Source organism: Colletotrichum fructicola (genome assembly GCF_000319635.2).
Source record: "Colletotrichum fructicola Nara gc5 chromosome Unknown KSG_Nara_v1_contig06, whole genome shotgun sequence".
Lineage (NCBI taxonomy): Eukaryota > Fungi > Ascomycota > Sordariomycetes > Glomerellales > Glomerellaceae > Colletotrichum > Colletotrichum fructicola.
Window position 1 is genome coordinate 4604982 of NW_027094056.1, and position 22325 is coordinate 4627306.

General features: G+C 52.6%; 10 protein-coding genes across 10 annotated transcripts; 6 read left to right on the forward strand and 4 right to left on the reverse strand.

The window, feature by feature from the left end:
* Positions 1–57: 57 nt before the first annotated feature.
* On the reverse strand, positions 58–623 carry CGGC5_v011574 (uncharacterized protein; the record flags this gene model as incomplete). Its single annotated transcript, XM_032032540.1, has 2 exons — positions 58–263; positions 323–623. 2 exons carry the CDS (start codon positions 621–623, stop codon positions 58–60), a joined length of 507 nt encoding a protein of 168 aa, XP_031888071.1.
* A 1615-nt stretch (positions 624–2238) lies between these two features.
* On the forward strand, positions 2239–3977 carry CGGC5_v011575 (uncharacterized protein; the record flags this gene model as incomplete). The annotated part of the gene is made up of 4 exons (XM_066152547.1): positions 2239–2617; positions 2702–2933; positions 2986–3798; positions 3848–3977. 4 exons carry the CDS (start codon positions 2239–2241, stop codon positions 3975–3977), a joined length of 1554 nt encoding a protein of 517 aa, XP_066008262.1.
* A 363-nt stretch (positions 3978–4340) lies between these two features.
* Positions 4341–5962, reverse strand: CGGC5_v011576 (Ferulic acid decarboxylase 1; the record flags this gene model as incomplete). Its single annotated transcript, XM_032032539.1, has 3 exons — positions 4341–4880; positions 4930–5044; positions 5097–5962. The coding sequence occupies 3 exons, from the start codon at positions 5960–5962 to the stop codon at positions 4341–4343; spliced, it is 1521 nt and encodes a 506-aa protein (XP_031888072.1).
* A 563-nt stretch (positions 5963–6525) lies between these two features.
* On the forward strand, positions 6526–7122 carry CGGC5_v011577 (Flavin prenyltransferase PAD1; the record flags this gene model as incomplete). Its single annotated transcript, XM_032032538.1, has 1 exon — positions 6526–7122. The coding sequence occupies one exon, from the start codon at positions 6526–6528 to the stop codon at positions 7120–7122; it is 597 nt and encodes a 198-aa protein (XP_031888077.1).
* Positions 7123–7463: 341 nt separating this feature from the next.
* lepB-0 (putative transcription factor lepB) lies at positions 7464–9718 on the reverse strand (the record flags this gene model as incomplete). The annotated part of the gene is made up of 4 exons (XM_032032537.2): positions 7464–8550; positions 8602–9263; positions 9314–9611; positions 9660–9718. The coding sequence occupies 4 exons, from the start codon at positions 9716–9718 to the stop codon at positions 7464–7466; spliced, it is 2106 nt and encodes a 701-aa protein (XP_031888078.2).
* Positions 9719–10142: 424 nt separating this feature from the next.
* Positions 10143–11956, forward strand: lepC (Leporins efflux protein lepC; the record flags this gene model as incomplete). The annotated part of the gene is made up of 7 exons (XM_032032536.2): positions 10143–10177; positions 10235–10445; positions 10497–11276; positions 11333–11430; positions 11488–11584; positions 11817–11890; positions 11953–11956. The coding sequence occupies 7 exons, from the start codon at positions 10143–10145 to the stop codon at positions 11954–11956; spliced, it is 1299 nt and encodes a 432-aa protein (XP_031888075.2).
* A 2099-nt stretch (positions 11957–14055) lies between these two features.
* CGGC5_v011580 (uncharacterized protein) lies at positions 14056–15021 on the forward strand (the record flags this gene model as incomplete). The annotated part of the gene is made up of 1 exon (XM_032032535.1): positions 14056–15021. The coding sequence occupies one exon, from the start codon at positions 14056–14058 to the stop codon at positions 15019–15021; it is 966 nt and encodes a 321-aa protein (XP_031888076.1).
* Positions 15022–16144: 1123 nt separating this feature from the next.
* Positions 16145–17626, forward strand: bcsl1b-0 (putative mitochondrial chaperone BCS1-B; the record flags this gene model as incomplete). The annotated part of the gene is made up of 1 exon (XM_032032533.1): positions 16145–17626. The coding sequence occupies one exon, from the start codon at positions 16145–16147 to the stop codon at positions 17624–17626; it is 1482 nt and encodes a 493-aa protein (XP_031887886.1).
* Positions 17627–19087: 1461 nt separating this feature from the next.
* Positions 19088–19407, forward strand: CGGC5_v011582 (uncharacterized protein; the record flags this gene model as incomplete). Its single annotated transcript, XM_066152548.1, has 3 exons — positions 19088–19272; positions 19326–19337; positions 19401–19407. 3 exons carry the CDS (start codon positions 19088–19090, stop codon positions 19405–19407), a joined length of 204 nt encoding a protein of 67 aa, XP_066008116.1.
* A 280-nt stretch (positions 19408–19687) lies between these two features.
* Positions 19688–21155, reverse strand: LAE1-4 (Secondary metabolism regulator LAE1; the record flags this gene model as incomplete). The annotated part of the gene is made up of 8 exons (XM_066152549.1): positions 19688–19787; positions 19838–20257; positions 20334–20471; positions 20528–20720; positions 20772–20813; positions 20867–20957; positions 21018–21050; positions 21105–21155. The coding sequence occupies 8 exons, from the start codon at positions 21153–21155 to the stop codon at positions 19688–19690; spliced, it is 1068 nt and encodes a 355-aa protein (XP_066008117.1).
* Between the last annotated feature and the right edge of the window lie 1170 nt (positions 21156–22325).

A 22325-nucleotide genomic window follows, 5' to 3' on the forward strand; every position in this document is an offset into this window, starting at 1 on the left:
TTCAAATATTCAGTGAGAAGCTGCGATGGCAGGTTCCTGCTGCTGCTCGAAAAATTCTTAATCGCATTTGATCGTAGGCCACATAGGGACAAAGAGGAGCTCCATGAGCATGCTTCCACCAGTTGCCTTCAGGGCCTCAGGAGTGTCAAAATCCTCGACTAGTATACCGTTGTACAAGAGCGCAACGTTTCGGGGGCGAAACTTCTCAAGCACCTTTCCCAGTGGGCACCAGCTGTCGATGAGGTAGGTGTGCTCCATTCCGACTAGAGCGATTGGCTGTTAGATGCGATCAATGACAGCGGGTGGAATTCGGAAGACATACCATCCTTGACCCGGGCTAGAACGGTCTGCGCGACATCGACACGAAGAGAGTCATGACTGGCGACTAGGCAGAAGCAGTTCAAGTCAAGCTCGACTTCCTTCTGCATCCAGCTAGGAGTGAAATAAATTCTGATTCTCTTGTCATCGGGGATGTAGAAATGGTCGCGAATGGCTCTGTCCAGCATGGCGTATTTGGCTGGCTTCGGGATCACGCGGGTTCTGGAACCGTGGGAGATGGTGATGAAGTCCTGGTTCATCGGCAGATGGGCATCGCTGGCCTCCTTCTTGATGTGGTCCCCCATGATCGGCGATGACTTCGTATTTCTCAATACAATTTGTTGCGATGTCAGGAGCGGAAAACTTTCAGGTCTCAGGAAACTCGAGGCGAGGGCGGTTGGGTGGGGATGAAATAAAAGAAGGCAGCCTGAAAGCGCAAGGACCAAGGTGAAGACACTCAGACAAGACAACCTCCTGCCTCAGAAAATTTTGCAAATATCTGGGTCGAGTCGGGGTTCAGGTAGGCAACCTCGCCTTCACGAACGGTGACCTGGAGAGATTCCAAGTATTGGGTCTCACCTGACGAGGAGAGAGAGCACCTTCCCAAGTTCCTGTGCACACCTGAGAATGGAACGGAGCTCCACGTTACAGCTTTGAAGAGATACAAAGAAAAAGCGCTAGGTCTGGGAAACGAGGCACTATTTTTGCCCTTGGTTCCTTTTGGCAGCAGGTGTAGAGAACCTTTGGCTTCTCTGTGTTTCTGAAGTCCAAGACGATGGGACGCTCTTTGTGTATCGATGAATTCTTCGACATTAGAACTCAAATTAAATCTATAGAGGCTTATCAGATGAACTATAACTTAGGTCGCATTATATCGCAAGGCGAGTAGTCATTGCAGATATATATCGTCGGACGCATTTAATGTAGGTTCAGTGATGTGGTCTCAATGCAAGCGGGCCCCTGAAAACTCGTCATCAAACACCGAAATATCGGCCTTCGTGCCGCATGCCAGTTCTTCCCAAATTATCGGAAATTCGATTTTCTTGGTCACCTAGGTGCCCTTGCCTCGCTTGATAAGTGAGAGCCTCATCTAAGTCCCTAGGTTCAATTCGATCTCCATCACGATGTTTCTCCGAGCCGAATTCCGAAACCGGCGCTAAGTGGGCCCCCAGCTTGACCTCAATCAATGTCATCCCGAATATCGCGACCATGCCGACAACCTCAAACCAAGCTTGGCACATTGTTCTGGGCAAGCGCACCTACATTCTCCAACCCTCCGATATTACCTCTGCTCACGCAACAACCCCAGCATCAGGCCTGTTCTGCAGCCTCTCCCCACCCGTTTCGCCGCTGTAGGCCTGTTCAACTCACCGAACTCAACCCTCTATGGTTTTGCCGACATCTGCTTCACTGACCGTTGAGCTGATTGAGTTATTTTGAGACGAAGGTGGTATGTCAGACTCAGCCCAACAGTTTCCGAGCACTCCGACTGCCTCGGAGGCCACTTTGAAGGATATCCTGCGATCTCGTCAACGCATGCAGAACGGTGTTCGGGGCAACCCCAAGTCATGCCTACCATGCCGTGAACGCAAGGTCAAGTGCGATAAGGGACGTCCATGTTTGACCTGTTCAAAACGAGGTCATGCGGATCTGTGCAGCTACGAACCACGCACATCCCTTGGAGCCAGATCCCCCATTAGGTCCAGGACGCCGCATCCGCCGACTCGCAGTCCGGAATCTGACCGCAATCGGCACGATGTACCATCGTTCTCAACTTCAGATGCATATCAAGACCATATAAACGCCAGCCCAGGCCTCAACGCCGCTGCTTCTCCAAATACAGGCGAATCCTCGAGCCACAGGACTGCGGTGACAACCAATGGGGATACCACTTTTCTAGCCGATAATTCAGTGGTGAACATGGCCCGTCAGCGGTCTCCTCGCTCACGAGATGATCCGGCCCGTCAGTCGGCTTTCGAAACCGGCATTCTGCCACTCCTGGGGATCAGCAACGACACAGCATCGTCTGCGATGTCATTTAGCTCCTTGCCAAGTGACCAAGAGATTGTCCGGCTATTTGAGGTATTCCGGCAAAGAGCCCATCCGTTTCACGTCATAACGTACGATCTGGATCATATTGAGGCGAGAGCTTGCGCTCTTGTCACGTCTGGACGTGTTACGGCCTCGGAATGTCCAGAAGACCCCCGGTGGCTTTGCCTGCTTCATGCGATTCTGGCGACTGGTGCTCAGTTCTCCGAACTCTCATTTCATAAGAGGCTGGCTCTGTCGCAGCAGCACAGTGAGTCATACGATTTCTTTGGTGCCTGAATGTCTGCATTACTCAATGTTCGTCCCCCACCGCTCTCGATCTGATAACGTATAGCAAAAAACGCCTTCGACCTTCTCAGATGCACCGACTATCTCGCGAAGCCAACTAAAGAAGCAATCCAAACCTTGCTTCTTCTTGGAAATGTGTTGCAAAACGACATGAAACCACAAGCAGCATGGGTTCTAGGAGGAACTACAATCCGTCTCGCCCAGTGCCTCGGCATTCACAAGAAACCCGACCGCTTGGTACCTGCACTGATCCCTCCAGAAGAGGCCAAGTATTTGAGGTAGGTGCAACTATCCACGATTCCCTGACGAACCCAGCCTCACCAACTACAGATTGGCTATCGTCTGGCAAGATGCTCTTCTGGCACTTGCGTTCGGCCGGCCGCCAGCGTCTCATGAGATGGATTTCGAAGAAGACCTACCACCTCTCACAAATCCTCCCACCACCGGCAAAATATCGTATCTGGAAGCAATGAACTGGCTATGTCACGTCACATTACGTCATGTGTCTTCACGAGAGGGCCTTCCAAGCCAACCGCTGGCCATGCTTGATGACATGCGTTCAGTCGAGATATCCCTGTCACCACACCTCACTGATCCTCAAAAAGGGAAATCAATCCGCGAGCTGCAGGAGTTTTACGCTTTCGAATTGCACAAGAACTTCGTCCTATCTACTCTTTGTCGACCGTTCATTTCTAGTTCCAGCTCTAGGCAGGTGGACGATGGTGACCGATCTGTCATTCTGGAACAGTTTCGAGACTCACTCCGGCGCAGTGTTCGAGCATACGTCCGATTGAGAACAATAACGGGCCACGCTAGACGTTCCTGGGCTTTCATTCACAATGGGCTCACTTCAGTATTGTTGCTAAGCCTGATGCGCGAAACGAGATACCTGCCGGAGACACGAACCCTACAAGATGAGATGATCACAAGTCTCTCGGATTCTGACCCAGATTCAATGTCTGATAGTTCGGGGCATCTGTCCGACACTCTGAAGAAGGCACTCAAAGCTCTTCAGACCCTTCAGCGTTTAGCGGATCGTGATCTGACTTCGCGAGGTCGCAATGTAGGTGCGGAGAGCACGAATGATCCGCTACCGGAACACAACTCTGGTCAAAACCCAGCTCCGCAAGGAGATCAAGATAAGTGAGTGCTCTCCTTCGGCAATTTTGAAGTTAGGAGACTGACTGTGTAGCTTTTGGGACATTGGCACGGACGACTGGTCCTTTCCTTTCAACTTCGACATGTCACCGCTTGGCGCCTTTGACTACATCATGTCAGAACAAAATTTATCTGGCGACTCGTTCCTTCCAAACTTTACCTAATTATAATTATTAAGTCTCTATGCCAAGGCTCTTCGACTCCAAATGAAAGAAGTATATATCTTGTATGCGGCAGGTGCTTCCTGTCTCTATCTACCATGTACGCCTTTATGAAGGACTTTGAAACTGTCTAAACATGTGGCAGATGTTGTTACCATCATGGGCGATTAAGTGAAAGGGTCGCACATGCCTAAGAACACTCGGTGCGGTTTTCAATAAAGCATGACATGAGTATCAAGATCCCAGATCACCTCCTTTGAAACCATTCGACTTGTCGAGGTAGCGAAAAGTCTATTATTCTTCTTCTATCGTCTAGTAGAGTCTATGAAGTTCTAGAAAATATGTCACGTGCTCATCTTGGACACCTCACTTTCTCTCACTGAAACCCATCGCCTCCCACTTCTGCAGAACCTTCTTCTGCACCTCAGCGGAGAAAGACTCCTTGAAGTCCGCGGCCTCCCAGTCCCTACCAGTCGTGTACTCCGTAGGCATCAAGCAGTCCGACACGACCTTTCCTCCAGTGTGCTTGTCCCCGTTTCCGTGAGACATGTACGGAATCAGCGGGAACCCGCGGACCTCCTCAAAGTGATACTCGTCCAAGCCGGGACGGCACCTCGTGCAGAACGCCCAGATGACGTCCTTGAAGTTGTACACGTCAATGTCCTCGCCAACAATGACGAGGCGGTGGATTGTGTACCCGACCTTCTCGTTGAAGACGATATCGCCGATAGTCCTGCAAAAGTCCTTGGCGTTGGTCTCCATTGCCCGCAGCTTCTCGGTATCGACCTGGAGAGCTACCCATGTTACCTGAGACTCAAAGGGTGAGAAGGCTTCCTTGATGGGGACACCCTTGGACTTGAGGAGAAATCCAATCTCGGCGGCGGCGAGGGGCCCGATCATTGTGTGCTTATCGTGTTAGTGTGTGATTGCATACATAGAGGGAGGCAAGGCTCACTGTCTCGTCGGTGAGTCTACCGCAGTTGGAAACGGGCAGAATAGCGTCCTTTCGGTGTGTGATGCGATCGACCCTGTACTTTGGCTGGGGTCTGGCTTCGCCAGGGAAAACGTATCTGTCGTCATTAGCGTGATTTACATGCCAACCCTTGACCAACGGTCACTTACCCGTGCATTTCTCCAAATGGTCCCTCGGGCGCCGTCTCCGTCGCAGAGCAGACACCCTCAAACACAATCTCAGAGTTCGCCGGCACGTACAAATCATTTGTGTCGCACTTCACAACCTCCAAAGCCGCGCCACCTAGCGAGCCAATATACTCCGCTTCTGACAGACCTCCAGGCAATGGCATACTGGCAGCCATGATTGCCGCCGGAGGCACGCCAAACACCAGCGCCCATGGCATATCCTTGCCCTCCTTCTTCCACATCTGGTGGATCTGCCAGATATGTTGCGGCTCGATAATCAGACCAGCCAGGTGGTTTTTATCATGCACCATAGCACGGGCAATGGACCAGTTCGTCCACTTCCCATCCGGCGACTGCACGATGTGCATTCCGTACGTCTGGATATACTTTCCACCATCGGACTGGTGCAGCATCGGGGCAGGAAGCTTCGTCAGGTCGAATTGATCGGGGGTGAGGCGGAACTCCTTGCAGGAGCCTGACTCGACGACGACGGGAGGGATGGGCGTCGCCGTCTTGGCGGCTACCATCTTGTCGAGGATCTCCTTCATGCTCGAGGTAGGTGGGAGACCGAGGTGACGCGCCAGACGGCCGTATCGCTGCGAGGGGTCGGCACGGAGGGAGTTGGGCGCGCCGAGGATGCGCCAGAGGCCGTTGTCATCCTGGCCCTTGAGCTTGTTGAAGAGTGGGGCGCGCTCGTCGCTTTCAACGACCTTGCGGATGATGGCGCCGACTTCGAGGTTGGGGTCGCATTCTTCGTTGATCTCGACGAGGTCGCCGTCGGCTTTAAGGGCTTCCACGAAGGAGCGGAAGTTCATGTGTGGGAGGTCTTGCGGGTTTGTCGAAGACATGTTGTCAGATTGTATGAAGTTTCGATCTATAAATATTCTTTGAAATGATGAAGATGTTGTGAGTTTACTTTATGATGATGCTGACTTGCAACAATGCCACTGACGCAGCCAAGCATCCATCATTTATATCTCGTGGCCATCTTGATTGCGGATGCCGGCAAGGAGGGAAGATGTGGGGCCGAACTCGCCGAGAGACGGAAGTGCGAGGCAAGGTCCACTCCGATTTCCCCGAGATCATGAGATTCCCCATTACGAGCAAGTCCAGAAAGCTTGATTGGCCTTGGCTCTCGCGCATGATGTTCGATGATGCCGATCTTGCGGGTCTCGGACTTTTCGTCGTTCGAGGAGGTCACTACCGGCTCTCCGAACGAGCGCCGGTGAATCCTGATAAATATCCAGGACCCCATCACTCTATCGGGACATATCCAGCAGAAGTCAACAAATATCCTCAAACACATAAGCAAGCCCCTTCATCAGCTGCAATTATTCAATCTTGAAGTATAATTTGGTACACACATGCTCAGCAAGTTTTTGAATACTTTCTCAACGCCCAAGCAGCAAATATGAGAGACACCTACCCCCGCAAAAAGATCATAGTCGCCATCACCGGCGCAACTGGCGCTCAGATCGGCATCCACATCCTCCAGACCCTCCGTCGCCTCAACGTCGAAACACATCTCATCATCAGCAAGTGGGCCGCTGAGACAATAAAGTACGAGACAGACTACACCCCGTCCGCGGTGAAAGCTCTCGCGGACCACGCCTACAGTGCTCATGACCTCGCCGCGCCGATAGCAAGCGGGTCCTACCGGGTAGACGGCATGATTGTCGCCCCATGCTCCGTCAAGACGCTGGCCGCGATCAATGCAGGCATCTGCGACGACCTGATCACACGGGCGGCCGACGTGTGTCTCAAGGAGCGGAAGCGACTGGTGCTTTTGGTGCGAGAGACGCCGTTTAGTGAGATTCATCTGAGGAACATGTTAGAAGTAACGAGGGCTGGGGCGATTGTCGCGCCGCCGGTTGTTGGGTTCTATACGAAGCCATCGGGGATTGATGACATCCTCAATCAGATGGTAGGGAGGCTACTGGATTTGTTCGATCTGGATTCGAGGGCGTTTGAGAGGTGGGACGGGATGGGAAAGACGTCCTCTAATTGATAGACATAGAATCTGTATCATATTGTGCCATTAGAGTCAAGCAAGAGAGAAGCTTTGAAATTGATACCCGTTGACTTGTCTTGCGGGTGTGACACGAGCGGCGCATTTACAGAATCATGCTTTCAGGGCCGATACACCTAACTAAGAGGGAAGAGAACCTATGTTATTTTTAAATAGTTTACCGCATCTTAATAATTCTACTATGCTCATCACCGTCGTCGTCCCCTGTAGCCCCTGTTCCTATCCATATCCTTGTCCCTGTTCCTATGGTTTTCTTTGTCGTCGTCGCCCCTTCTGTCGTCTAGGTATGCCCGCTACCCGCTTGGATAGCAGAAGTCTACCTAAAACGCCGATGTTTGGCCACAATATGTATCCAGACCTGCGAACAGTTGATCCCAACCATATGCCGTTGATGTGTCTCCTGTGATCCCATTCCACAGCCCATCCAAGCCAAGATCATCATTTAACATCCCTATGTAATCAACACCAAAGGTCATGTCTCCCACATCCAAGTATTTACCAAAGGCCAGAGGGCCGTCCTGGGTATCAGGAAGAGCGGGCTCGGGAGCATGCTCCGATTCCGACCCTTCAACGTCGTCAACACCTTGGATCCGATACTTACGGAGCACGCAGGCCAAATTCCGAACTAGCCTCGCCGCAACAGCAGACTCTTCTCCCGCCGATGCTAGGGCACGACAAGCTTGTGCAACTTCAGCATGTGTCTCTGCTGTGGCATCCGTGATCGCTTCATCGCTTGGCGCATCTCCTCTCTGCTGATCGCGACTGGTGTCGAAGCCTGCGTTCAAAGCAAGAATGGTGCATGCCATGAACATGTGTCCTATGACACATCCCAGTCGGCGTCCCATGGCTCCTGCATTGTATGCACGAATGGGCTCTCTCTTCTGTGATCCCTTCAACAGGCGGATGGCAATCGACAAAACTGTCCGGGCCGACTTCAGGCAGATGTCTCGCGAGCGCTCGTGAGCTGCGTCTTGGGCATCGTGAAGCAGGAAAGGCCTGTGCAATCTGGCACGTCTAGAGTGAAAACCAAGAAGAACAACATCTCTCTGCAGGTGAAGATGCGGAGGTGCACTCGGCGAGATCGTTCCGTTGGGACGTAGGAACTCTGGGAGCTCTGCGAGGGCATCTGCAAAGAGACGATCAAGTTGGGTGACTTGATCGTAGTCTGTAATCTCTGCATCAGGGGCGCCGGGTGTTCTGGCATCGATGATGGAACGGGTGATTTCGGCAAGCTGGATTCGTCGGAGAAAGCATGAAATTCCCGTCGCCGTGTCCGATGGATGGTCGATGTTTTCGTCGGCAAGACTGTTGGCGTCGTCATTGATGTTGCGGGGGTACTTGACGTTCATCTGTCTCGGCTGAACGCTGTAAGTCCCATCCGTTGGCCCTCCCATGAGACCAAGCATCCTAAGAATAATCAGAGGCCAAATCCTCCAACCTTGAGCTGCGAATACTTACCAATCAGTGGCAGCAATGTGCCACCACACGCGTCTTTTGATTTCTCTGGTGGTAGCATCGTCCTGTTGCTCCGAATTGGGAGAGTCAACAAGGTGGACCAAGCCTTCCCGCGCGGAAGCCAGAGAACAGGAATGCAGAAATCTGAATCGCCCCGAACACCCCTCAAAGTTGTAAATGAGATAGGCCAGTATTGTCCTTGCCTGAACTTCTGCCAGACATCCGTAGGTAATCTGCTGTGACTGATCAAGAATGTTGAGCGCGGATCGGAACCAGGCCAGAGCGGCTTGCGTCGCATCCTCGGACGAGGCAAAGGTGCTGAAAGCCTTGGAGTTCTCGTTGAAGAAGAAGGCACTGGTGGCCGCGATGCTGAGGATCAAGGCTGCCTGGGCCGCACTGGGGTCTTGACCTTGAGACAAAGTATTGTAGAAAGTATCGATCATGGCCCGAGTCGTTGGCGCGTGAATTATGGGGAGCATGTGGAAAGGGTTGTTAGTGAAGTCTTCAAGAAGTGACATCGCTTCTTCACGGGTCATGAGCCAGGTTGATGCTCGTCCATCTATATCGTCCGTCGGTGTATGGCCTGCTCCCGTCGTGGACGGTGTTCGTGGGAATTGTGAGATGTTGGTGATGCGGTAATCCAGCTTATCATGAGGTAGAGAGATCTGAATTCGTTAGCAAGGATCGTAGAGTATCATTCGGTCATTTCGCTCACGTTGAGGCCATGCCGTGTGAACGTGGAGTCAAGGAACTTCGCTGTCTGCTGCCTCTCATTGATCGTCACTGGTCTTGTCGATGAGCGGGGTGGCGAAGGCTTCCGAGAGCCCATTACGACAGAGCTAACGTTTTGGTTTTCCATATCGTCAACGTGAGAGTCAAACATTGACAAGGCTTGCTCCGCGGAAGGTCCGTTGGCCGCAGTGGGCCCGGAGCCGAATACAGCCTGCTCCAGCCTCCGCAGCCGGCCGAGAATGGAGTCATCGTTCTGCGGGCTTGGCACTGCAACGGCGGGGCTTTCTATACGTTAATAATGAACGATCATGTGAAAAGGCGGATCTCACCTTGAATTTGCGGCTATTTTTGGCGGGCTTGGCTGTCCGGTGCAGGGCAACCCGCGCATGAGGCAGCTTGAGCAAGGGTCCCCACGGTCGCACTTCAACTTCTTCTTTCGGCACGAGTCACACGAGACCTGCGGCTGCCGCCGCCGTTTTTGAGGCTCTTCCTGTTGTGACGCTGTGCTACGCTTCATTATTCTGATGGACTGTGGCTGGAGAGTGAAAGAAGCCAGTCAAGGACGACGGAAATGATGATGGAAAGTTGAGACGGGGACGTCCGTGGATGCTCCACGGAGGATGAAGCGCCTTCCGCGGATTATCCGCGGCTAAGCCAACGCCACTTCACTACTGCGCCGGACTAACACATTGAGCATTCACTCGATGCTTGATTTAAATAAGTGATATCACCATCATGAGGAACTGGGGATTAATCACTAAGAAGTTACAATCAGCTCAAGATTTATTCAGTGCCTTCATCACCAAGTCATCATGAACGCACTTCGGCCTCCGCCAGGTTACGACAGGTGTGTGCCTTATTCCCGGATCGTTCCCGACACCCTTGCCCACTAACACGGAGTCAGTTTCCGGTCATGGCTCGCTGTCTTCGGTGCAGCCCTCTCACTCTTCTGTACAGTTGGCTTTCTTAATGCCTTCGGCGTGTTCCAAGAATACTACCAATCGTATTTTGATAAGTCCGAATCCGACATATCATGGATTGGTTCGGTCTCTATTTTCATTCTGTACCTCTGTGCTCCTGTGTCTGGGATGCTTTGCGACAGAGTCGGCCCCACGGTACGGAGTTTAGCTTTGATACCTCTGCACAGGGAACTAATTCCTTCGCAGATGCTCTTGTGCGTTGGTAGTATCGGGCAACTCCTCGCACTGTTCATGACATCTCTATGCACGGAATACTATCAGGCCTTTCTGGCCCAAGGCGTCCTTCTCGGCGTGAGCATGTCTCTCATCTTCTGCCCGCCAGTCGCCGTCGTCTCCCGCCGCATGCCCCACCGCCGTGGTCTAGCTCTTGGCCTCACCATCGGAGGCTCCTCCATCGGGGGCATCATCTGGCCGATCATGCTTGAACAACTTCTCAACCATCGAAAAATCAGCTTCGGCTGGACAATGCGAGCCATCGCGTTCACCATGATTCCATTACTCGGCATCGCATGTCTAACGGTCGTCGATGCACCCGCTGTCAGATCCCCGGTCTCTCCATCTGAGCCCGCATCCGATAGCAACGAAAAAGCTGACCAGGCTATGGCCAACGACACTCAGTCTGAAAAGCAAACGGATTTTTCCGTTCTCAAGAACAAGTCTTTCATGCTCTTGTGCGGCGGACTTGCAATTGGGTACTTTGGTCTTTTCACACCCCTTTTTTACGTATCGGCCTTCGGCATCGCCCAGGGATTGACTTCCTCCACTGCCTTCTATCTGCTATCCGGGCTCAATGCCGCCTCTTTCTTTGGCAGAGTCATTCCCGGCCTCATTGCAGATCGATATGGACATTTTAACATGTGCGCGGTCGCAACTCTCTCTGCCGGGATCGTCGGGTTCTGCTGGACGGCCGCCACGACTCTCGGTGGCCTGGCCGTGTGGAGTTTGGCGTATGGCTTTTTCTCCGGCGTATGGTATTCCCAATTCGAAGTTTGCGGCAGATTCACTGACTCGTTGATTGCCAGGCTGTCATGAGTTTACAAGGAGCATGTGTCGGCAAGATTGCCCACCACCGAAGCCAAGGTCTCGCGGTCGGGTTCATGATGGGATCCATTTCGGTGACGTGAGTTATTCTCCAACAACTCAGATCTTTCGTAAATGCTGACTTTTGGATATGCAGCGCACTTGTTGGCCCACCAATCAGCGGCCAAATTCTCAGTCATTCAGGATACCTGGCATTGTCTATGTGGACAGGCGCAACTCTCGTTCTTGGCGCCGTAATTCTCGTGGTCGCTCGGTTGAGGTTGAACCGCAACATTTGGGCAGTGATTTAGAATATTGGCCATATGGTTCGGGTTGCTTTTGGAGAACAAAAGGAGCGCAATATCCAAATGTGGCTGGGCAATCATCAACGGCGCATCATATTTGGTTTTGTAGACTGCTGGGGTTTAAGCAGAGATCACGTATGTTGCTTGATTGGGGATCATTTAGACAAATGTACCACCTTAGTATTTCTCGCCTATTGGTAACAGAAATGTTCGGACTCTGAGGCCGAACGCGGGGATAAGCTTAAGTGGTGACGCGTCAGTCGATGTTAAGCATGACCGATGGTGCGGAAATCTCAAGCTAACTTGACACTCCGTAGATGACCAACGACACACTAAGTCATTCGAATAATGAGCTAGGTATTGGATTCAATTAGATGCGGCTTCGCAAGAGGGAGGCGATCTGCCATTGAAGTATCAAAATACCAAGGCCATTCTCCCTTTTTGGCCTTCATTCCCCCTTGAAAAGCATGCCTTGGACTTTCGGTAAGTGGATGACGACTATGTTTTCCTCTTTGCCCACCTGGAACCGCAAGTCAATCACGAACTCCATCTCGCAATGTCGCCATATTTACAATATTGTATCTGTAAAACACTACAGGAGATTGCCTCGGCATTAGTTTTCCAAGCACAGCAGCCACTTCCCGAGATCTGAACAATAGAAACCTTAGCGGACAACATCCGATAAGCTTACACGAGATGATTGCCCACTATGTAGAGTCAACTAGAGCCGAATATTGGCCATCCCTATCCTAGTTGATCGGCCCAAAAGCCAAGACTGTACACGTACGATCACAGAAAATTCGATCGTGCACGAATGGGTTCGATGGGTTCGAGGAGTTCATCCCTATCAGTCCAGAACATCGAAGTCGAAGCCGCATTGACCAGGGGCCCCTGTCAACAATCTATCTGATGCTTCGCTTCAACAAAAATTGAGAGCACGCCGCCGGTGGGAGCAGAGACTTCCTAAGCCACATAGAGAAGCGCTGGGAGCTTGCTTTGAAAACCATCATTTGTAAGGACACTTTGCTCCCGATCCTTTTCTTGCGCATGGGGGACCTGTGTTGAAGTTGCTCACTGCATTGAATGCGCTACCAACAAAGTTCTAGAAGGAAAAGCCCACTGCGCGCTCTATGTTCCGTTGAGTCTACTACGCGCGCAGAGGACCAACGGGATGGTACGGCACCACATCCCGATCCTAGCACGCTAGACGCTTTTTGACGAGTGCGCTGGTCCTTCTCATTACGCTACAGGCTGGACCGATCGTATGGACCCGACCAGATGGAATTTCGCTTTCGCATGTTTTAGCCGACTAAGCCTCAAAAAGTTGTAGCCGCACCAAAGGTCAAGGGCTCCTCCGAGGCCGGTCGTTGTGCCGTTACCCTTCCCTACCTAGATGAAGATCATTCTTACCGCCCATTCAAGCATATGGTCGGAATGTCCCCGTCTCGGCTGCGCTTGCATCTACTCGAAACATTGTGTCTATGACGTATGGGCAGCATTTTGCATGGCTTATCACAACCCCTGGCGAGATTTGCAGTCATGCACCCTCGGAGCCGATGTTCGTCTCGACGGCGGTGCACGGGGCTACAGGTGGTGAGTGCAGCCAACGGCGCAATCAGGATCAGACGAGATGCAACCCCGGCGCCTACAGCAACCTCTCAGGCCATTGGAACCCCATGATTAGGGCGCCGACCAAGGCGAAGTGGACCAGACGGATATTTAAGCGCTGCTCGATCCGTCTCAGCCGCCTTGGATTACTGCCCTCTAATAGGAACTGGGGCCATACGGGAAACAGGGGGCATCTGCAAACAATTCCAACCAGGGCGAGTGAATACGGAAGTGTGCCCACTCTTGGCAGGTCAAACAAAGCAAAATGTCCGCTACCGAGAGCATGTCAACCGATCTTGGCGGTTCCGAAAAGACAAACACAGTTACGCTTCTTGTCAGATTGATTAAGGGGCCAGATCCATAGGCCGTTCGACGGTTTCTTGTTTCGCAACTCCTAAAGCGGACATGGCGGAGCTGGACGACACTAGCGTCTTTCTTGCTGCCGTTCAGAGTTTGCCCAATCAACGTGAACCTGCCATCGCATCAATTGTGGTGCTGCCCTTGTCCGAATTCTCCGCTGCTTCCCGCCGTTCCCACTCGGAATCATCCCTGCTCTCCACGAAGGCGCGAAACGTGGACGGAAATTAATGAGGAGAAGGGGTTGAATCACATATTCTCCTCTGTGCATGTAGGTAGGCAATAGCATAACATCGTTGATTGAGTACTTAAGGTGAAATCCCATCCAGCTCTCGTCATGACTCCAGTTCTCTTGTTCTCCAGCTTCCATTCCATTCATTTAGGTTGACCGTCGGCCTCCGTTCTCTCGTTTTCGTCTAATCCAACGTTCGTTCATTCACTTCACAAGACACAGGATGTCCTCTTCCATTCTTTTCGCCACCGGCCTGCTCGCCGGTGTGGCTCAGGCCTACACCCAGGTCAACGTCGCCACTCCCTTCATGACCAAGAACATTGACCCCATTGTCTTCCCGGGCCAGTACGACAAGTCTCACTTGCACTCTTTCTTCGGCTCCGACGCCGTCACCATCAACACCAAGACCAGCGCTGAGCTTCAGAAGGGCTGCACCAACGCCGAGAACCCCAACGATCTCTCCGTCTACTGGATTCCCACACCGCTCTACACCACCGATGGCGGCAAGACCTACGAGCCCATGCCCGTCTCGCGCTTCAGCGCCTACTACAACCTCGGCGAGACCCCCGCTGAGGTCGCCATTCCCCAGAACCTGCAGATGGTCGCCGGCGATGCTACCGCCATGACCGAGTCTGCCATGCCCGCCGATGCCCAGGTCTCGTGGGCCTGCGAGAACGGCGGCGGCGGTTCCCTCGACGCCAACGGCTTCCCCAGCTCGACCTGCGGCACCCACCTGCAGCAGCTCCTCTACTTCCCCCAGTGCGTCAACGTCGACACCCTCGAGACCGGCTACAAGACCAAGCGCGGAGGCTCCTGCCCCAGCGGCATGAAGTCCATGCCTCAGCTGCGCTTCTCCATCCGCTACGACCTCCGCAAGGTCCTCCCCGACGGCTGGTCCGGCACTGCTCCCTTCAAGCTTGCCTGCGGTCCCGCCTGGTGCTCCCACGGTGACTTCATCAACGGCTGGACTGAGGAGGCCGCTACTAACATGATCGCCACCACCAACGAGAAGCAGAAGTTCTCCGCCGTCAACGGCAAGCTTGGCAACTACAACGCCGGTGCCACCTGCAAGGCCACCGACGCCGACCCCTCCCACGGCACCAGCGACTACGCCGAGAGCGTCAAGGCCATGTCAAAGCGTGAGGTTGAGGCCTTCGGCTGGGCTTCCAAGTCCCGCTTCGTCCAGTAAATTGGAGTCGTCGGAACCAGTCCATGAAAGACAGAAAAACCAGCGTACATATACCATGTCAAACATAAACTTCTTTGTATCATAGTTCGGAGCTGTGCACCTCTGGCCTTTGGCGCCGGGGTGCCGCGAGGCGGCTCTGAGAGGCCGGCCGAGCAACCAAAATAGTACATGCACTTTTTCAGCATCACCAAACATTTCGTTCCAAGTTCAAAGATTTACGTGATCCGTGACTGTGGATTGAGTTTAGAGTTGACTTGCCGAGCTATGATCTGCAAATGTTTAGCTGAGACGGGCTGCGGTTACGCTTACATGAAATATGCCAGGATGGTGCCGGGGTAGCAGAGATAGGCGCGGGCGGCTCAAAATAGTGCGTGCGTCAGAAGGCCATCACATAGATCATTTCCAAAGTCATGTAGATAGAAAACATTCAACTTGGGGAGAGCGGTATCTTGTAAAGTTGACGTAACTGGCAGCAAGACTCGCAGTTGCCAGTTACCGAAAAAAGAAACAGCGTTTTCAGACCTGGCCGGATTCTCACTCAGTCGCCAGCAAAAATCAAGGCAGAGGATGAGAAAGGGGTTGGTCCACGAGTGGGAACGGGAAGGGGGAAGATTTTCCCCCAAACTTCCCGAAGTTCCGAGAAAATCACAAGGATCCAGGGGCCTCGGGAGGTGGTCTTTCTCGGACTATCTCGGGCCGTCCATACCCTGAGAGCTTCCATCATCTTATCTTATCAACAGTGTCCGTAAATCTCAGAGCCGATGTGGCTGATGATTGTGTGGCTCATGTTTTGTGGCTCGCCCAGAGATTACCGAAAAACCTTTTGAGTCCCTGAGAAATGTTTACACGTTGAGCTCATTGCTGACGTCCTGACGCCCTGTACACCCCTTTACTTCCCTTTCCTGTCATTCCTTTCATCCACAATGCATTAATGTTCGCCCTTTTTCGTCTCTTGCACCCAATTTCCTTGCATTCATCTCCGCCGGGGCCGCCACATCAAGGCATAAACAACGCGCTCTAGCCCCCGAGCCTCCAAACCTCGGCACCCCTGCCCGGGGCGGCAGCCGGCCCTTCGCCGGCCCATTGGACGTTCAACCCTCCCTAGGCCGAGTCATACGGCGCCATGTCCCATCAGTTCCACGTCGGCGGCGCAAGCCACGCCCTCCTGGATCCATGGGTTCACGGCGTCGGCGTCATGAGAGATGTTTTCTCCCGGTGGTCCGAGCTCGACATCACGCAAATCGGATCCCTCATCGCCATCGCGGGGACCATCCCGACGGCCTGGCGGTTCCTGCAGCACGCCTGGCGCGAAGTCTACGGCTGCATCCGTCGTTTCTTCCTGGCTTCCGTCACGATCCCCGGAGGTGATCCAGTCAACCGCAGCGTCGTGAAATGGGTTTTTGCCAACCGGCCTCAACATTACCGATCCTTCACCGGCCGTACCGAGGTCGGTCGCGGCGGTGCTGATCGAGCTGCTGCGTTGAAGAAGACGAAGCATGCCGTGCAGTACTCTCCGCATTGGGACACGCGTTGGCTCTGGTTTGAGAGGAATCTCCTTGTCGTCACACGCGCGGCTGGAGACTTCAGCTCTTCGTTATCCGACCCGAGTTACGACGGCATTGGCGGCGAGGAACTGACCATCAGCTGCTTCGGGTGGTCTGCGGAACCGTTGCAAAACTTCATCGAGACGTGCCGGGAATATGCGGACAGACAGACTCAGTACTTCGTCATCATCTACTCCCGGGATCGCTATGGTCTGGCTTGGAAGCCCAAAGCCCGGAAACCCTTGCGCCATCTGGATACCGTGCACTTCGACAACGAAGTCAAGCAAGACCTTCTGGCCGATATACGGAATTACCTCGATCCTAAGACGCAGATGAGATATCAGAGCCGCAGCATGCCTTACCGCAGAGGATATCTCTTCTACGGACCCCCCGGGACTGGAAAGTCTTCACTGTCGGTGGCCATCGCTGGCGAGTTTGGTCTGGACCTGTACGAGGTCAAGGTTCCCAGCGTTGCAACGGATGCAGATCTTGAGCAGATGTTCCAAGAGATCCCACCGCGCTGCGTCGTTCTTCTCGAAGACATTGACGCCGTCTGGGTCGACCGCGCCAACCAACAAAACACAAGCGGAAGCGGCCGATCTCACTCTCCTGATAGCAACCACTCGCAGAACTGCACGCTTTCAGGCCTCCTGAACGTCTTGGATGGTGTCGGATCACAAGAAGGTCGCATCGTCATCATGACCACCAATCGACCCGAACAACTTGACAGCGCGCTAGTCCGCCCGGGACGAGTGGACATGAAAGTTCTCCTCGGCAACATCAGCCAGAAGTCTGCCGAAGAGATGTTTGTGCGCATGTTCTCGCCCGACCTGGGTAGCACGTCGCTCCTGGATATGGATGAGATTCGCACCTTGGCTGGCAAATTCGCCAGCCACGTACCAGACAACACATTTACGCCCTCACTGCTGCAGGGTTTCTTTCAATCACACTTGGACAGCCCCCAAGATGCTGTCAGCAGCATAGCGGCATGGGTAGAGAAAGAATTAGTCAAGACTCCATACAAAGAGTTTGAGTTTGTTCACCCCAATGGAAGAGCATAAGCAGTGTATCATTACTTGTACCATAGATAGATTATTTCCTTACTGTTACAGCACACTGGACGGCGTCGTGGGACTTAAGAGCATTACTTTGCAGGTATAAACCTTAGTACTGTAAAATACATTTGATAATTAAACTTCGGAGTGTCTATCAACCCATGTTGGAAGATATTTGCATCACAAGGAATCTTGAAAAGTCCGTCCGAGTCGGCATCCGAACCTGTCCGGTGACGCGCAGTAGTCATCGTCAACCATAAGAAAGGGCTGGCTTCGCATTCTGCAGCATCGCAAGAGCGACTTGCTGAGGAAACACTCTCCGCGGGGAAAGTTCCGTACTATACTGCGGTATATGAGAAGTATGTAGGTTTGTTGTTCAGCTTGTGATCGACGGCAGCATAATGCAGTAGTACGACCACCCGATGGTATCGTACTGTCGGCAACTACACCCACAACGGCATCATCCGACCGGTAATCATGACTGCCTCGTCTAGCATACGACCACTCTCGGCCCCGGTACCCAATCGGCCGGATAGCGGTGCCAACTCGTGAACCGAAACCGACTCGCAGCATCGTCCAGTCGCGATACGCCCGCTATCCCACTGAATCCACCCATCAAAGTTCCCGGAGGCAAACCTGGGGGCCGTTCTGATGCGAAAACGGGAGTAGATCGAAGCTTGGTCCACCGAAACACTCTCACCTTGGGGAATGCGGACATGACACAGGCACTTATCCTTATCTCACCTAGCTCTTCAAACATTGACAAGGAACCCCCAAGTCCAGACGACATCTCAACGTGCGGCGGCCAAGGTCGCAGTTCACTAGCTGGCCCTCCCAAGCAAAAGCCAACCTTTCCAAGCTCACGGAAGGCACTCAGAGCCGATGCGACCAACGCGTCATCTCATCGGACGAAAATGCCCTCGGTGACCCCAAACCAGCTCAAGACAGCAACTCCTCACGAACCTTCTCAAAGTCCCTCTACAGTTTATCATCGGACGAAAACTTTCTCTATGTACATCATGGAGACCACCGGCCTCTCCTCACGGCGAGCGCAGCGTACCTACATTAGCCGCGAGCACGTTTCTGCTACCGTCTCGCGGAATGCAGGTGATGGAAAGCATAATAGTCTCTTTTCTGCTCATCTAGGGCCCGCACCCCTGGCGTTGATTGCGAGTGATCCTCCCGGCTCCCGTTCCCCCTCACCACTAGATCACGAAATGGGCGGAAGATTTGCCCTTGTGACAATTGGGCGCAGAAGCTTAACCTACACCGAGTGAAACGTTTTCTGGGGATGACAAGCAGCATCGCACCCTATGATGTTTACTGTGTAACGATTTTCCTGCGCATACATAAAGGCTTGGGCATGACCTCAGATATTACTCCCTATCGCCACAATAACAGTTTGCGCTCAACCAGTCTTTCTCCATAATCACTCGCGGGAAGCCAAACTAATTTGCACTATTCACGATGGTCGCAATTCGATATCTTCTCGCTCTGCTACCGCTGGCGGTTGCGATGCCATCACAGTTCGAATCGTCACCCCTTGTCAAACGACACTGCGACCAGCCAAAGAACTGCGGCGCTTTGGTGCAAGGCACGGCATGTGACTTCTGCTGCGCTGCCAACGTCAAGCCGGATGGAATGCACTGCAAGTCGCGCAACACGGGTTGCGCTAACGGTGGAACCACATTCAATTGCGACGCAGATTGAATCCAAGGTATTTTGATAAAGCAAAGGCACAGATAGCAGATTACTAATGTACTAACTAAACCTTGAACAGGACGTAAGGCTGCGTAGCGAGACGAGGACGGGACACGCCATCAGTGCTAGAGAACGGATGCTGTTGAGGAGCCACGTAGCAAGGATGGAGATCAGATAGGGGAAGATTTCAACAGAATTTCATCATATACTCAACTTTAGCAACGCGCACATTAGTTACGCTTCAACGTCGAAGTTGCACGCGGAAGCAGTTTCTAGTCCATAATGTGACGTAGCATGTATCGTGGTGCTCAAATAGTTAGAACAGTTGATCCCAAGGTTTGATTGTTCCAATTCAGTGATTAACCCTTAAGCCGCAGCCGGGGCAGGAGCTGATGCCGGCGCTGGGGATGCCTCTGGAGCTGGAGCCGGGGTTTCCTTCACGGGTTTCCTGCCAACGAGAATGTGTCTGGGTATGTTAAAATATGATCTACTAACTCAAGGCGCGGGAAAACTTACTGGGGCCAATATGCGTGAATATTACGATCATTTCCTTCCCTACGGACATCAATGAGGAACACTCTGACCTCCTCAGGAAGCCACTCCAACGCACGCGTCATTGGGGCCATCGTGATCGCCTCCATACCCGTCATGAAGTTCTCATTGTTCCACATACCAAGCTCCTTAAAGTGCGGGTCCTTAGGCCAAGGGTTAGTCGGCCACTTGTACGTGCTCAGCGTCACGTCTTCAAAGCCAATATCAACCATAAGCTGCCTCAGCTCGGGAGTATCGACCCACGCGGCGCCGAGCTTGATCGACGCCTCCATGAGATACTCCGCCCACTTGGACAGGGCATGCTCGGGCTTCAATGTGTCGTCATCAGACTTGGCGAAGATGGCGGTCTCTTGAAGCTCAACGTAGCCACCAGGCTCAAGGTTGCTAAATGTTTCGACGGGTTAGCTGCAGTTATAGCTTTCTCACCCTTTTGGTTGGCAATGCATTGAAGGGCCCTTACTCGTAGCATCTTTGGAGGAAAAGTCTCCAGTCGCCGATGCTGGAGGTCATAAATCGACTATGGATATACTGGAATGGCTGCGAGAATGTCCATTCGTCCTCGATATCGTCAACCTCAAACCTGACGTTGGGAGGTACGCTTGGAAAATGTCATCAGCAACCGTTCGCCAGAGGTCAAGCCCGCTAACTACTTACTGGCCCGGCTGAGTTGCAGAAAGGTCAACTCCCAAGATATCAGCCTCCGGATGGTCGTCTCCGAAATGAATTGCCCAAATGCCCGTGCCTGTGCCGACGTCGAGGACCCGACCAGCCTTGGCATCTTCGCGGCAGGGTGGGGCAATTCCGAGACGGTCATCTAGAGTGAGCAGGCACAAGTGATGCACCAAGTCTACGTCGCTGGTTAGCTTGAAAGCAAACTGGGAGTAGCGTCGGAGAGTACCAAGTCTATCAAGCTCTCGTTCGTCGTTCGGGAAGTTGTATTCTGTAGCATGATTTAAGCCGTCAATCTTTCTCACCCCTATCGCATCAACCTACTGCCATCTTTGTACCGATGATAAGTTCGGCCGTTCTCGCGCCGATAGTCCAACAGAGAACTGCGCAAGCTGGTGCTAGAGGACGCGATGCTCTGTCACGGAAGATGTGAGCTTCTATAGCAATCAATAGTTGTTGAGAAGGCCGGGCTTACGGATCCCATCTCAGAACGGGAGTCATCTTGCGGCTGTACATAATTACTTAGACAAGCATGACATAAGTGCACAGCGTGTGAACAAACCTCCTCGTCAGCAGCCACCTGAACCTCGAAATCTTGCGGGGGATTAGCCATGATGATCTTATTGGCGGGGTTTCAATGCGGAAACAAAGCTTCGAGAATAAAGGGATAAAGAAAAATAACACCGAAAAGTGACAGAAAGACAACGTGGGTGGACTGATATATCTTCGGTGTCGCGGGGGCGGTCTCTGCCTCCGGGGTCCCTCTTTTTGGCGGATGCGGCGTCGCCTTCGTGCACCAACGTGCATAAAACACCCACCCATGTTCTTGTGTTGTCCGGTGGGCACGCGAGATTCCGCGCGCGAATAGAAAGACAGCCAACCGGGGGCAACTACAATGCCTGCATGTTTATCAAACCCAATATGGGCAGCAACCATTTTGTTGATGGTCACATTTTACACCGGGACTGGAAAACGCGGCCTGGAGTGGGGTCTCGAACCTGGCTCGACACCGAGCGATTCTGCAGGCCCCTGGATGCGCAACGCATCACCTTCCGCATGTATCGACAGACCAGTGATGCATCCAGTGAGTCTTCAATGGGCCCCGCGACCCCACTTTTAGGGTCAGAAAGCTCCACGGACTGTTCGTGGCGAGTGCCGTTCACTCTGAGACTGGAAAACGCAGCCTGGTACGGAGATGCGATGCCAACACCTGACCTTCCATAACAATCAGTGAATATGCGATAAGTTACGGGATTTCTTCATTGTGCCCTGCATCCGAGGCTTGGCTTGAGGACTACAGATGTTTACGGTAGCGACTCTTTGTTCTGCAAGCTCGCGTATCCCAAAACGAAATGTGCGAATCAACTCCCATTTGGTTTCTATCAGACTCCCACACTATCACATTTGATATTTGAGACAAAGGCTGCAACAGATCAGATTTTCAAGGCTCTTACCTTGCGGAAGATATGAACTGGTTAAGACAACAACTGAGCGGCGCCCGTCAACATGAAGGCACCCGATGTTGCTTGCAGGCCTGGCGAGAGATCAATTGCGTTGCCGAAAGGAATTCAAAGGATAAGAGACTATCGAAACCCAAAGGCTGAACTGTGGGGATAAAATCCTAAGATTTTGTGCTTTGAATCTTGAGACAATTTTCTAGTCGAACATTTGCTGTAGAGATTGCAACACAAGATGAACAGGCTTTTATTTCACGCTGGTATTTTGAAGTAAGGAAAGTCGACGAAGGGGGAGAAAACGGAGGCAAAGAATTCAAGGCGAAGAG